This window comes from Miniopterus natalensis, chromosome 2, assembly GCF_054644295.1.
Source record: "Miniopterus natalensis isolate mMinNat1 chromosome 2, mMinNat1.hap1, whole genome shotgun sequence".
Classification (NCBI taxonomy): Eukaryota; Metazoa; Chordata; class Mammalia; order Chiroptera; family Miniopteridae; genus Miniopterus; species Miniopterus natalensis.
Genome location: NC_142082.1, coordinates 7,887,334 through 7,902,524, shown reverse-complemented (window position 1 = coordinate 7,902,524; position 15,191 = coordinate 7,887,334). Strand labels below are relative to the sequence as shown.

Sequence of the window (15,191 nt, the reverse complement as noted above, 5' to 3'; positions counted from 1 at the left end):
GACCAAAGGGTCCCAGGTTTGCTTCCGGCCAAGGGCACGCACCTCATTTGTAGGCTCGGCCCCGCTGGGGCTTGATCGGGAGGCAGCCAATCGATGTGTCTCTCTCCCCCTTTCACTCTGTGAAAAAGCAACAGAAAAAATACCCTCAGGTGAGGATAAAAATAAATATATAAAAATTCTGATCACTGTTTTTTAATGTATGAGGTAACGTAAAATTTTACTATAATTTAATGATACAGGGTTTTTTCCTATGAACCTAATTTCACATTGCTGTTATAGGTAGTAAAAGATCTTGGGTAGTCACCAAAAAAGAATTAAAACCTATGGTTCTGAATATACAGTGTGTTTATTGCAATGAGACTTCACAAAAACCACACCACATTTATTTCATATATTGGGATTATAGCTGATCTCCAGGTTGGGAGTGTGCCCGATTTTCTTTATTTCATTCTGAGAATCTATATTTCGTGAAGAAAATATCCAGAATTATAAATAAATATATTTGCTTCCCATACAGTTATGCATTCTAACTAGAAAAACCTAATTATTTCATTAATTTGAGAAGTTTTCATTTTAAATTATATTTTAAAGAATATGAGAGGGATGTGGTCCTTTGGTTGAATATACACAAGAAAATGACATTTTATAGATTTTTGTTTACAGTAACAGAAAAGGGCACCAAACATCAATGTTCCTATGTTGTCCCGAAGCAAACACCTGGGCCACAACTGACTGCTGTGGTAATAGAGCTCACAAGGCCCCTGGGGCTCCCTCCCAGTCGTTACTCTCTGCCTGCCAAAAGGCAACTGCTCTCTTACCTTTTAACACCATAGTCATTTTGCCTGTTTTTGAATCCCATGAATGGAATTACACTTTTTTGTGTCTGGCTTTTGCTGAACACATTTGTGTTTGTGACGTTCTTCCGTGTTGTCTCAGGTAGCTGATACCGTTCTCACCCCTGTCCTAGTCTGACTGGGTTGTGATTTATCCAGCCTGTGGTTCCCGGGCATTGGGGGTGGTTTCCAGGTGTCGACTATTTCGAATAATGGTAGGAAGGTTTCTGTAGATGAGCCCTGATTTCCTGCGCGTGCATTTTAATTGGACATGTTCTTCGGAGTGCAGTTGCTGGGTCAGAGAATCTACACGTTCGGGAGAGAATGGCAGAGATTTCCGAAGTGAGTACCAGTTGACTCTCCCACAGAAGTGTGTTAGTTCCTGTGCTCCATGTCCTCACTGATATTTAGTGTCAGTCATTTTTACGTTTAACCGTTTGGGTGGGTATGTAGCGGGATATTGTGATTTTAATTGCTCTGCTCTAATCCGATTGGAACACTTGTTCATCTTTATTGGACATTGGGATATCCTTTGTGTGTGGCCTGTTTTTCTCTTGGTCAAATGTCTTTCTCTTGTTGACTTGTAGGAGCAGTGGTGTTTTCTGGATACGATACAATCCCAGTGTGAGTTTTCTCCTTTTTGGGCTTGCCTTTTCACCATGAATGGTGTCTCTGAACAGAAATTCTTTTATTTAGTTCACTTTATCAATCTTTTCTATCTAGTACTTTTTAAAAATATTTAATTTTGTGACATTTTCATTTACCTGAGGGCGTGAAGGTACTCTGCTATATTGTAGAAACGTTGCCTCTCATACTCAGATTTGCAGTTCATTCAGTACCATTGATTGTCTCTTTCACTAATTTTGTTACCTTAGTTATTTACTTCCCACTTTAGTGTTTGGGTTTAATTTGCTGTTATTTTCTAACTTCTTGAGTTGGATGTATAGTTCACTGATTCTCAGCCGCCTTTTCTAACAGATGCATGGAAGGCCATACATTTCTTAGCATAGTTTTAGCTGTTTCTTACAGGTTTTGATACCATGGTATTTTTATTTTCATTAAGTCCAAAACATTTTCAGGGTTCCATTCTGACTTCCACTTTTAAAATAATGGATTCTTTATATTTTCAGTTGGATGTTTTAAAGTTGTGTTTGTGGTTTGGGTTTATATGAAGTTATTCGGGAAAAACCTGAAGCTCTGGATCAAGCTCAGTAAGTGACAGCCATGGACCAAGATCAGCAGCTCAGTGCCCGTTTATGTGGCTTTTACTTTTTTGAATCGGTTTTCTAAGGTCAAAAGAGTATTTTGTGACATGTAAATATTGTATGAAATTCACATTTCTGGTCCATCCATAAAGTTTTGTGGAACACAGCCACAACTCACTCACTTGTCTTAAGAGCTGTCTTGCGTCCAAGACCATCTGGCCAACCACGCCTAAAATATTACTTCAGAGAAAATGTTTGTTGACCCCTGCTCTGCATGGTATTTCTTCCAGACAGACTTTTGTTTCAGGCAGACGGCAGGAGTGCTTGAAATCTCAAATCACCTTAATCCAGTTAAGTGATTGAGATGATCTGAAGCTTGGCATCCATGACTGCAAGGCCAAACTATTATTCCCTGTTCACTCTCACTGCTAGGGTGTCCCCCTTTGGGATCTAAATCCAAAACAGGTTACCAGGGCTCCCCTTCCTTGGCAGGTCGAGGATTCATTTTTGTGCCTCTCTCCCCAAGTGCCTTCCAAACTCACCAGTCCTTCAGCCTTTCAGCTGAATTTTCCACAACTTGGAGGCACCCGGTGGGGGAAAGCATCAGATGGGGAAATATATCAGACTTGACTTCTGGGTTGTCTTCTTCCAAAATCTTGGCCCCATAACTTTCCATGCCTTGCTACTCCCCAGTGCCTTCATGCAGGTTTTTATTTTAAATATTTAGAACCCCTTTTTTAGTTGTCAGAGGGTGCATTGGTTTGCATTGCCTGGTCTGCCAATATGGAAATCTTCTATAAACTGTAAATATACTGTTTTTAAAGGTAATTCTCAGATCTTAACAGTGAAGTAAGTGTGTTAATCTTGAACCTGAATTTGTTTGGGCAGCCATCAAATGAAGCAGTCCCATTTCCTCTAAGAGGTATCTACTAGACTAGGATAGATAAAACTTTGGATATGGTAAAGCATAGACCTTAGTTACTAAAGTACAACAGAGTAGCCGATGTCTTAGTGGGGATGCAGGACTGAGTAGGTGGAGGAGCTTGGGAAGGAAGGTAAGGAGCGGTGCAGAGGCACTGCACGGCTCAAGCCACCTATCGGGAAACAAATGTGCCCGCCTTTCAGGCTTTGCCTGGGATCCAGGTACTTGCTTCCTTCTGGTAACTCAACAAGCTAGAACTATATGAACTGTTTGTCTTCTGGACCAAAGTACCTCATTTCCCACTTGAAATTGTAATTCTTTCCCTCTTGCTCAAAAATTTATGCTTCAGATCTAAAACTGACCCCCCTCCCCCAGAAGTGTTAGCAGAAACCTCTAGCCATGTATCTAACACTGGCAGATGCTTTCTAGAGCCATGTATCTAAGTCTAGTTATTTGCTTCAAGGCCCACCTTCTACCACTTCCCACATTTCAGCTCCCCCGCAACCAAGACTCATTGTATCAAAGGTAACATTACTTACCAGTGTGCTCTCTCCTCACTCCTGCCCCCTTTCCGAATCCGCAGAACCTAATTGTCAGTGATACTCACATGCTCCATGATGTTCAATGAGCAGTGTCCACCTGCCATAAAATTGTCTCACAGTTTTCCAGTGGCACTGATACAAAGCACTTCCTTCCTAACATGCAAAACTCTTGAAACTATGATTTAAGGCTCTCAGGGGAACCTCAGAATTCCTGAAGAGTGAGTGAAATAAGGGGAGATTACTTTGAGCCTCTGTCTGGGTGGAATGAGGCAAGAGTGCATAACCTGCTCCGGTTCGGAAGCCAGAACTTAAAGCACCTAGGTACCTCTATGATACATAGTATAACATTTGTCATTTAGAAGCTGGGCCACTGATCTATAAATGAGTCATGCTAGAAAAGGGGCACTTATGGTCTTATTTTTAATCCATTTGGCAGTTAATAAGAATTCAGTAGAGAACATGCATTAAGTGGTCTTTATTGGTTTCACATTCGGTTACTTCTTTATTATCAGTTCTTCAGTTAATTATACAAGTATGATACGTTACTTTATATTGTCTGTGGGAATTTAAATGTAAAATAAATACAAAATACATTCGTGGTTTAATGAACACTCAGTGAAGCTTTTTTTTTTTCTGAGGTATTCCTTTCAGTCTGGTTTTATGCCAGATCTTTCTTTTTACTTCCCCTAGGAAAAGTCTATTAAACCACACAACGGGTCTGGAACCAATGAATTCGTTTTAATTACATTAGACGAATTTTTTGATCTCATCATACAACACCAACACAAAGGCACCGCCCATGCCTCTCAACACATTGGACCAGGCACCTTTGAAGAAAGCCTTGCCTCCTTCATCCTTGGCGATCTTCCTCCAGCAGTCCAGTGTCCCAGTGTACATAATGTCCGCTGTGGAAACAAATGTTGGTGAGGGCTCCGTAATTCTGGAGGAAAGAGACTTTTCCTCTGAAAGACATCTGCACATCCTGTTACCAGAGTTAAAGTCACTTGAGCTCTAAGTCCCAGCTCTATGCTGCATTCAACTAGACATCCCCTTTCCTGTGTAACTGTTAGGCAGGCTCTCGTCAGTCCTATTCCTTTAACTCAAGGAGAGAACTGTGGCAATTAACCAGCTAATTCACAGACCATCAAACTGGAAAACAGGGAGCAAAGTGGAGCAGAAGTATTAAACTGGGTAGTGCCCCTTTTTATGGATGAGAAAACTGAGGCCTAGTCTCCGATTATACTAGCCCAAGATTATACAGTGAAACGAGCCACAACTATCAGGTTGAACCAAATGAAACTAGCACTTGACTTTCTTTACTTTAAAAATGGCTATTTCATATGTTTCGACCTATGGGAGCCAAAACTTTTTCTATCACAACAGACTGCCTGAGGCTTGAGGCCATCCACCTAAATCACCCTTCCCTGCTTGTCATAACTAGCTAAGAATCATTTATAAATAAACCAGGTAATTACTTCAATTCTTTCGCCTTGTTTCTGCACCCAGGCTCTAAGGCAGCGGTTTTCAGCCTTTTCCGCCTCTTGGCACATAAACTAAAATTCTGCACACACAAAAATACACACTTTTTGCCGATCTGACCAAAAAAAGGTATAATTGTGATTCATCCACACTGGACAGGTATTTTTGTGTTGGCGGTTGTCATTTTTTTAATTTGACAATCTAAGGGAAAGGTCAGTGCCCCAACTAAACAGGCAGGTGCTGCATGTTTTGAAAGGCTGGCGGCACAGTGGTGGAAAACCGCTGCTCCAAGACAAAGGGCCTAAGGCCTCTATCCTGCTAGGTACCTGGTGAGGTTCACCTTTAAATACCTCCTTTCTGATGCCCTTATCTACATGATAACCAAGTTCTCTATCAATTCCTTGAGAATCTTTCCCGAGTTCTTATGTAATTGAACAGTCAGTACAGTGAAGACTGGAAACGACTAAACAGTGCTCTCCCAGGGCAGAGCCTGCCTTAGACCCGTGGGTGCGGGCTCACCCCCTTCCAATTTAACAGGACAGTGAAGATTGGAAACGAGCAAACAGTGCTCCCCGAGGGCAGAGCCTGCCTTGGACCCGTGGGTGCGCGCTTACCCCCCTTGCGGCCCGACTGCATCATCATCCTCCGGCGCACGGTGTCAAAGGGGTAGGACACCAGCCCCGCCACCGCCGTCACCGACTGCGCGATCATCCAGCTGACGAATATGTGCACGTTCTTGGGGTCCGGCAGCATCCCTGCGGGCAGAGCCAAGAAGCCGGGGGGCGGTGAGGCGCCTGCGCCCCGCCCGCGGCCAGGGGACCCCGCTGCCCTGGCTGCGGCTCCCGGAGACACCCAGTAACCAGCCGGCGCCCCGGGAGGAGCGGGGCCAGGGTGCCCCCCTTCCTCTCCATAGCTCAGGGCCAGAGTCTGTCTCAGGAGAGGGCAAGGGCGATCCTCTGGCCGTGGCCACACCTTGCCGCCGCCTCCTTCGGGAGCCCCCGCTTAGCCCAGAGACTAGGAAAACACAAGGGTCCTGACCACCAAGCCCTCTGTGGGCTGCCCGGGCCCCCGGGCCCCTCTCACCCTTGGCAGTGTCGTAGACGCCGAAGTAGGCAGCTCTGTAGATGATGATGCCCTGGACCGAGACGCTGAAGCCCTGGTAGAGGCCCCCGAGGCCGTCGGACTTGAAGATCTTGGTGAGGCAGTCGCCCAGGCCGCTGAACTCGCGCTGGGCGCTGCCCTTGCCCACGTCGGCAGCCAGCCTGGTCCTGGCAAAGTCCAGCGGGTACACAAAGCAGAGGGAGGTGGCCCCAGCCGCCCCGCCGGAAGCCAGGTTACCCGCGAAGTAGCGCCAGAACTGCTTGTGCCGGTCCACGCCCCCCAGGAAGATCTGCTTGTACTTGTCCTTGAAGGCGAAGTTGAGCGCTTGGGTGGGGAAGTAGCGGATCACGTTGGCCAGGTTGCCCCTCCAGAAGGAGAGGAAGCCCTGCTCCTTGGGGATTCTCACCACGCAGTCCATGATCCCTTTGTACTGTTTCTCGGCACTGATCTGTTTGCTGGCATGCTGGACCTGTGGGGGGGCGCGGGGAGGGGGGGCAAGGGGCGTGGGGAGGGGCGCGGGGAGGAGTCCGGCGTTAGGAGGAGGGAGGGGGGCAGAGGGAAAAGGGGGCAAGAGAGAAAGAACATTGCAAAAAAAAAAAAATGGTTAGGGAAACTCAAATATGGTAAATCAGTGTTAGCTACTCGGATAACAAGCCAAAAAATCCAATTTTGCCTCAAAGATCAGGGCATTTGAGAGAAAATGTTCCGCCCCAAGTAAATGGAAAAGATGATCTGATTGTGCGAAGAGAGTCATTTATGGATCGGACTTTCCCTGGGTGCCAGAGCCATGCTAACGGCTCACTGGGGCATAGAAATGATGGAAGGTGCCCACCCCGAAGGGCGCGCGCCCTGATCTGCACGCAGGATGGGCAGGAGGGAGGGCGGCTGGGCCTCACTCCAGCCTCCCCGACACCAGGACTCTGAGGAGTCCATGGCCTCACGGAAAGAGAGTAAGTCCACCGGGCGTCAGGGCCTGCAGCTTTCAGGCGCCTTATCCAAGTGACCCACTGGGGGGGGGGGGGCTGTTGTGAGCAATGTGTTGGGGGGTTTCTTGTTATTGATGATTCTGACTCCCACACTGAAGAGGCCCAGGTCCCCACTGACAGGCCCATGTGTTTGGGACAAGTGAGAAGAACAGGATCGATGGGGGGCAGGGGGGGGATGCCATTCGGTGACTGGGCAGAAGGGGAAAAGACGTGGGGAACGGATGAGTAAGGAAGGCTGGCTGCGTTCATTCCAAAAATCGCTCCCTAATCTCTCAAAGCCTGATTCTTCATCCGTCAGGTTGGAGGAGCGAACACCTATCTCACAGGGCTCTCTACAGACGGACGGAACACGTCCGTCCGCCTCTAGCACAGTGCACGGGCCACGGGAACCGAGCTCTCCTGTAATCACTGTTTTAAGGTCTTTATTGTAAAAGGCGGGTGCAGGTGAAAAGGCGCAGGGGACACTGCAAATCAGAAGGTGAGGCCGACCTAAGAGGCCCGAGTGGCGTGCCAGTGCTGGCCCGGGCACAGGATCTGGCTGGCTGGAACCCACTCGGGGTGGGTTTCCATATATAGCCACCGGGCCGCTGGGCGCCACCCGACACCAGGAATCTGCCACTGACGCTGGACCTGCCTGCGCAGGGGGCACCTTCCTCTTGGCGGAGGCCGCCGGGGCCTGTGGCCTAGCGCGGGTCTGCTGCGCCCCGCGCCCCGCGCCGCTGCGCCCCGCCGGGTCCCGCGCGCCCTGCCCCCGCCCGCGCCCGCGCCCGCGCCCGCTGCGTCCCCACCTGCAGCAGCAGCTTGACCCGCTCGATGGGGGCCACCGCGGTCTTGGAGACGGCAGCGGCGATGCCGCCGGCCAGGAAGTCCTTCAAGAAGCTCATAGCCTGGTCACTCATGATGACAGCCGGGCGCACACAGCCTCGGGGAGCCGCGCTGTCGTTCTCGCTCTCGCTCTGGCCGGGCCGGGCACAGCCACCCCGTCTCCTTCCCTGCGCGACGCGAAGGGGCCGCCGGCCTCGCCCCGCATCCCTCCTTATATCCCCCGCCCGGCCTCTCGCGAGAGGAGGAGGGACCCCGGGGCCGCGCGCGCCGTGCGCATTGGCTGGGCAGGTGCCTGGACACCCCCTCGCCGCCCCCCTCCCCGGCAGAGGGCAAAGGGGGCGAAGGCGCTTCCGGGAGGCAGGGGTGGGCTGGGGGCTGTGCCCTGGGCTTGGGACGTTTAAAGGGCAAATTCATGTTATCTGTCCCGGCGAGGCGAGGGAACACCGTGTCTCCGCAGCGTGCGGGCCACTGTATTTATAGCACAAGGAGGCTTAGGCGGGGGCCGGCTTGGGGACGGACACGGGACCGATGCCTCACGCAGCGGTGGCTCCAGCCTCGGGCCTGCACGGGCCGCGCCTGGCCAGGGCATTGCAGGCCTGTTTTCCCTTCTTCCCCGAATGGTGCCCCTCTGCGCACAGCTCGCCGCCTGCATCTGGGCCTCTTCGGAGGTGTGCGCTCTGACGACGCAGGTCCTCCAACATAAACACTGAAGTCACTTGATGCTGTGATTTCCTAAGAGACTCTGGCAACCTGCTGAATCCCCTTTCCTCCCGGTTCAGTGGCTCACCCATTCATTCTGCTATCAAAGATTGATGTGCCTGGGGCTCAGGGGCGCCCCGAAAGGCCCAGCGCGGGGCCACTAGGGGAATAGTTTCAGCAACGCGCGCGCGCGCGCGTGTGTGTGTGTGTGTGCGCGTGTGTGTGTGTGCCTCTGTGTGTGTGTATGTGTGTGTGTGTGTGTGTGTGTCTGTGTGTGTGTGTGTGTGTTGGTTGCTATTCTGCCAGGCCAGCCTGTCATCCCTAACAGCCTGATGACACTAGGAGCAGGGACCTTATAGGGCACGTATTTTCCAAGTATCTTAAGGGCTTAAATAGGCCCCTCTTGCTCTCAGCAGAATCTCAGCACATACCCTGGGCAGACCCATCTCGGGCAGCTGGCGGCTTCTCACTGCTGGCCTTCCCATCAGAGTAGCTGGGGGACCAGGAGATTAAGAGAAGGTCAAATCCTTGGCTGTATTTGCCTCTTTGTAACAGGCACCTGGGGAGACATAGGCTCTCTAGTTCTAGGAAATTGATCGCAATTATTTTTTCTTCTTTTTAAATATATGACTATGAGCTTTGAGCCTTAACATTTTTTAGGCAGTTCTTATCATCATAAAGGTTTTCCAATACAGCTGCTCCTTCCCCGAGAATGACTGCAGTTCATTTCTAACTCTAAACTCTTTGCCCTACTCAATTCTTTTCCCAAGTTTGTTCGTGTTCTTTTGCACCTTGACAAGTTTGTTTTTGCTTGTTTTCCACAAGCTTGCAGATGAGTGCAGACATCAGGTTAGGTGTTTGTTGAGCTGCAACTGTGTGTCACCCTGGGTCTGGAGACTTCAGTAGAGCAGAGGTCACAAGCTGGGTGCCAGGACTGCGGAGGACATGCATTTAGCTGAGGCCCAAGCAGGCTACAGCTCAGAAATGCAGCTGAGCTGTGTGAAAGCCAGCAAGGTGCAAAAATACCAAGGTCACAGCAGGCAGGAGGTCAGGAACTCAGGATAAACAGAAAAGCCATTTACACATTCATTCAACAAACACTTGAGCACTTACTGAGTACCAGGAACGAAGTCTGGGCCTGTGAATTCAATACAAAATACGGCTCAGTCCCCAAGAACCTCACACTTCAGCAGTTGGCATAGTTGTCACTTGCTTAACTTTACTTACCACAGCTTCACATACAGATTTCCACGGATCAACACAATCCATGTATCAGTCATTTTTTATTATAAGAGTGTATTGTATTCCGTTAGTATAGAGTAATTGCCTAATTCATTTTCCTTCTAATTGTGCATTAGAGATGTTTCTTATGTTCATTATGAAAAGTAATGCTGTTGTATAAAACTTCTGCAGAAATTTTACTTTCCCCTTTAAGTTTTTTCTTTTCATGTATTCCCAGAAATGGAATGGATAGATGGAATGTTCTGAAAGTTTTTTCGGGCTCCTGCTGCATATTGAGAAGTTGCGCTACATAAATGTGGAGCCCACCAGCAATGTAGATGCAACTCTTGTTTCCCACAGCTCCTCCTCCAACACTGGCTTTAAAAAAAACTTTAAAAGCATCTTTTAGTTATTTTTGCGTCATTTTATGAGTTCTAATTTGTGCCTCTTTAATTGCTATGAAATGATACGTATTCCATATGATTCAATTTAATGTCAGGGGTTTCCTTCTACGTAAATTGTTAATGTTCCTTGACCACTTATGGCAGGAAAGCAGAGTACTTTGTATATTTACAACAATGTTTTATATATTTGGGGCAATAAATATGTCTTGAGTATTTTTAATTTTGTCTTTCTTTTGTTATTTATGTTATTACATTGTTCTAAGTGCTTTTATTTAAATATGAACAGATCTATACTATGATGATATACTTCATGTTTTGATGTAAATGTATCTCTTTTGTAAACCTATTTGTCTGTTTGTCCTAACAGATAATTAGTCTATTCTACTTCTCTTGTTTTTTATTTATTATTATTATTATTATTATTAATCCTCACCAAAGGACATGCTTACTGACTTTAGAGAGAGGGGGAGAGCGAGTGAGAGAGACATTGATGTGAGAGAGAATGATCGATCGCTTGTCTCCCACACAAGCCCCAACCAGGGATCAAACCCGAAAACTTGGCATGTGCCCTGACCAGGAACTGAACCCACATTCTTTCGGTGTATGACTCCGTGCTCCAACCAACGGAGCCACACAAGCCAGGGTGGTGGTTATTTTTTAAATCTAACACTACATTATATATTGTAAGAACGTATGATCTAATTTCATTTTCTCCATACCATTCTTGGGTATCCCAACACTAATTCCTAATTCTCTTTTCTTAATTATTTGTCTTATATTACTAATTCTAGTTTGTCATGCATGAAGTTCTTACAATAGCTTTAATTTATGAAATCGCCATACCATGGCTTATTTCATCACTGATCTTTAAAAAAAGAACAATTTATATGCAATTCTACAACCACTTCAAAAATGAGAAGTTTTAGCTGCTTGTATGCCTGGATTAATTGTTACTGTCAATTTGTTCAATTATTTAAACATCACCAGAAGACTTTTTAACAGACATTTAAATTAAATTAAATACCATGTTAATATTTAATTTAGGAAGTTAATATTTAACTCAGGAAATACCACCTTTGTCATACTTAATTTTACTAATTTTTCATATTTTCTAAATGGGAGATATATTTCTCCCTGGCTTCCGTCCAATGATCCTGCCATGCTGGAGGAGCTGTAGCTAGAATCCGTGACGAGAGGTTATCCATGGAAATCCATACACTGACCTCTCCCTCCATTGACTTTCTCAGAAAAGGGAGACCTTGGGTGCCCTCAGGAGCATGAGCTGCCTGTGATCATAAGATCCAGGTATCACTTACACAGGCATTGGGAGAATGGTGCTCAGCAGAACATGTGTCCGCCCGCCAGTCCCAGTCCTCAGTGGCTTTCTGCCAAGGTGAGAATGGACAGGCATCCGGGAGATAAGAGAGAAAACTCTGCTTTCAAGCGTGGCTTGGCATCCTGGAGGCTGGAGGAGGCGGGCATGGGGCTATGTAGAAATGAAAGAAGGTATTGAGTTAGTCTTTGGACTTTTAGTGGAAGCTTTTAAAGAATTAATCCCTTTTACTAAATTGAGAATAGAGAATGGGAGCTGCTAATGAGTCAAAGGCCAAGAAGGAAAAACACGGAAGGATTTGCTGATGGTGGCGACCATGTAATGCCTGTGTGTTGGTGTATATCTAAAACCATTAGGAACCTGAACACACTATTATATTTGTTTACATGGTAAACTTCAGCTAAGCAAAGGGGAACAAATTCTGAAAATTTTATTTTTTGATCACATAAGGTCACATATGAATTGCTGAATTTCAGTCAAAGGTATTTAATAGACTCATTCTGCATTGCTTTGAAAGACAAAAAATAAATGCACTATTTCTCTACAGCTATTCCTCAGGGTAGCTTAGTTAATTAGAACAATACCTCAGTTAACATAGTCTTTATTTTTTAAAATTTATCTTTATTGTTGAAAATATTAGATATCCTCTCTTTTCCCCATTGACCCCTTCCACCCTGCACCCACTCCCCACCCCCAAGGCCTTCACATAGACTTTAAAATCAAGTGCCTTTATAGTGACCTTATTTTTTAAATTTTTAAAAAATATATCTTTATTGATTTCAGAGAGAGGAAAAGAGAGGGAGAGAGAAAGATAGAAACATCAATGATGAGAGAGTCATTGATGGGCTGCAGCCCACAACCAGGGCATGTGCCCTGACCGAGAATCGAACCCCGATCGCCTGGATCCTAGGGCGATGCTCAACCACTGAGCCACGTCAACCACTGAGCCACGCCCAGCTGGGCTATAGTGACCTTATTGAATGGACACACACACACCAGACATACCTTCAGAAACCACAAGCGTTCCTGCAGAATGCTCCAGCCACCAGCTCCTGTTTAGCTAATGCCGAGCAAACTAGTGGAACTGCAAAATGTGTGAGTTTGTAGGAGCTTCTCACCCTTTAGTGATCAGCTCCCTCGGGAATCCACTTTCCTTGTGTTGCCGACAAGGCCGTTCCCGCAGGGTGTGAGGTGAGTCCAAGCAGGGCCCTCGTTGTACTTCGAGGGGAATGCCTTTCAATGTGACCTGTCAGAACTTGTATTTTTCACATTGCGTGAACCAAAGAGTTGTGTGAGGAGGATTTTAGGCATCATTATTTTGAAGTAGGTGATTTCTGGGGGCAGAGGAACCTCTGAATCATGAAAACACACACACAAAGTGATCAGAGGGACTTCTCCCCGAAGACCCGCATCCCTGGAGAATGGACTCAGCGGCTGCCAGAGGCAGAGAGCCTGGGGACTTTCCAACAGGGGCAGCACCCCCCTCCCCCAAACAGCACAGGCGGACTCCCCTCCCCCTCCCTGAAGAGAGATCCACAACTCCTCCCCCACTCTCATCTCTAATATGCTTCTTTTTAATTGCTTGTTTAGAGAGGAAGGGAGGAGAGAGGCAGAATCACCCATCAGCTGCCTCCTGCACGCCCCCTACTCGGGGTCCAGCCCACAACCTGGGCGTGTGCCCCGACTGGGAATCAAAGAGTAAAGAGCTGTTTTCGCACAAGGGTCAGGCAGCCTCACCGAGCTCCCGGACGCGCGAGGCCAGCCTGCCAGTGGGAGGGGCCCTGCATAGCCCAGAGGGTGCTCCTGCCTCGCGTTCAAGGCCACCAGTTAGCCGAGGGGAGCCAGGCCTGAAGAGCCCACCGCTGGAAATGAGGCAGGTGTCAGGAGTGACCTTGACGGGCGATGACTGAAGACCAGAAAGGAACGAGGACCTGGCAGCTGGGATAGATGAAGGTCCAGGCCACAGGTGCCTCCCTCCCCATCCTTAGTACTTTAGAAATCCCTGGACTTGAGATGTAATCCATTAGAAAGCAGCAGAGAGACAAGGGGAGCCTAACTGTTCCCACCACTTGGCAGAACGGAGTCTCCTGGTTGAAATTAAGTTGCTTTGTACAGCTGACTTTGTCGATCAACATTCATTCTTGCTATAGCATTTTCTTGGTTTTAAAAGTTAATATACTAAAGACATCATAGTTTTGGAAATTCTTTACTATTGCTCGTTCCATCGGGGACATTTCTTTAAGAAGGAGACGCAGCCCTGGTCAGGTAGCTCAGTTGGTTAGAGTGACATCTGGATACGCCAAGGTTGCGGGTTCGATCTCTGGTCAAGGTGCATACAAGAATCAACCAATGAATGCGTAAATTAGTGGAACAACAAATCGATGTTTCTCTCTAAAATCAATCAATCAATGAACAAAAGAAGACACACGTTTAATTGAGAGTGTGTCGGGGGAGAGGGGCTTCAGGGCAGTTTTCTCTATAACTCTCTATGACACTCCAGCTCATGCATGTGTCTTAAACAGCTGAACTAAATACGTACAACCACCGACTCTTTAAACATGATACCTTAAACATAATAGTTGTTCAAGAAGTGTTTGTAGAAGAAATAGGGAAAGAACATGCTCCAACTTCTAACGTAAATTTTTTCCAATAATGGGACGCCAGGAACCCACCGTCATTTCTGTAGTGCACTGTGACATGCAGGTGTGTGGAATGTCATCGTGTAAAGCAGGAGTAATTATACCAGGAGAAATGTGATTGTCTAGAACATACTGTCTGCCATATAAAATCACAGCCACTTTAACGGTGGACTGTAGTTCTGTCAAATTTTTCTTTACATATTTTAGGGCTTTGTTTTTAAGGCACACAGGATTTGCACTGTTACACCTTCTGGGTGAATTTAACTTTTTATCATTAAGGTCTGGTCCTCTTTATTTGTAGTGATACTTTTGCCTTAAAGTCCTTTCCCCCTTGATGAACACAGCAACAGCTGCTCTCCTTCGGGTTGTGTTTGCCTAATTTATCTTTTTGTATTCCTTTACTTTCAGCCACCCTTTGTGTTTGAGGTATGTTCCTGTAAACTCTATATTTTCCTCTTCCTTTTTTAAAATTCTAAATTAACACTCTTATTCTTTGAGCTGGAGAGTTTGGGTCCATTTCCATTTCTCATGACCAATGACGTTTTCAAGGTTTTATTTTGAAATAATTATGAACTCAAAGGAAGTTGAAAAGGAATCACTATGCACATTTAAAATTTTTGTTTCTGCTGATTTTATTTTATGCTATTTGTTCTCCTTCTACGTGTTTTTGAAAGTCATCATTTACATGACATTTACCTTGTCTATCCTATGTCAACTATTACATATATTTTTGAGTTACTTATTAAGAGGCTAATAACACCGCAATTGTTATTTTAGGTGGCTACTATTTTGCCAGGTTCGGGGAGTGCCAAGTTTCTTGTTTAGGCACTGAATGTTTCTAGGGACCATAACACATATTAACTTACTGCTTCAGAAAACACAAAAAATCAAATTAACAAGGAATGACACAGCTATCAAATAATGCGGGACTTGAATTGGTAAGTTAAGCTCTGGAAGAATTGTTTGAATTTCACAACCATTATTCAACGTGGCCACTAGAGG

At 46.4% G+C, this 15,191-nt stretch overlaps 1 protein-coding gene across 1 annotated transcript; it reads right to left on the bottom strand.

Moving 5' to 3' along the window:
• Positions 1–3,962: 3,962 nt before the first annotated feature.
• SLC25A4 (solute carrier family 25 member 4) lies at positions 3,963–8,048 on the bottom strand. The gene is made up of 4 exons (XM_087814086.1): positions 7,857–8,048; positions 6,065–6,551; positions 5,596–5,736; positions 3,963–4,407 (listed from the first exon to the last, which is right to left on the bottom strand). The coding sequence occupies exons 1-4, from the start codon at positions 7,965–7,967 to the stop codon at positions 4,250–4,252; spliced, it is 897 nt and encodes a 298-aa protein (XP_087670212.1). The 5' UTR covers positions 7,968–8,048; the 3' UTR covers positions 3,963–4,249.
• Positions 8,049–15,191: the final 7,143 nt, after the last annotated feature.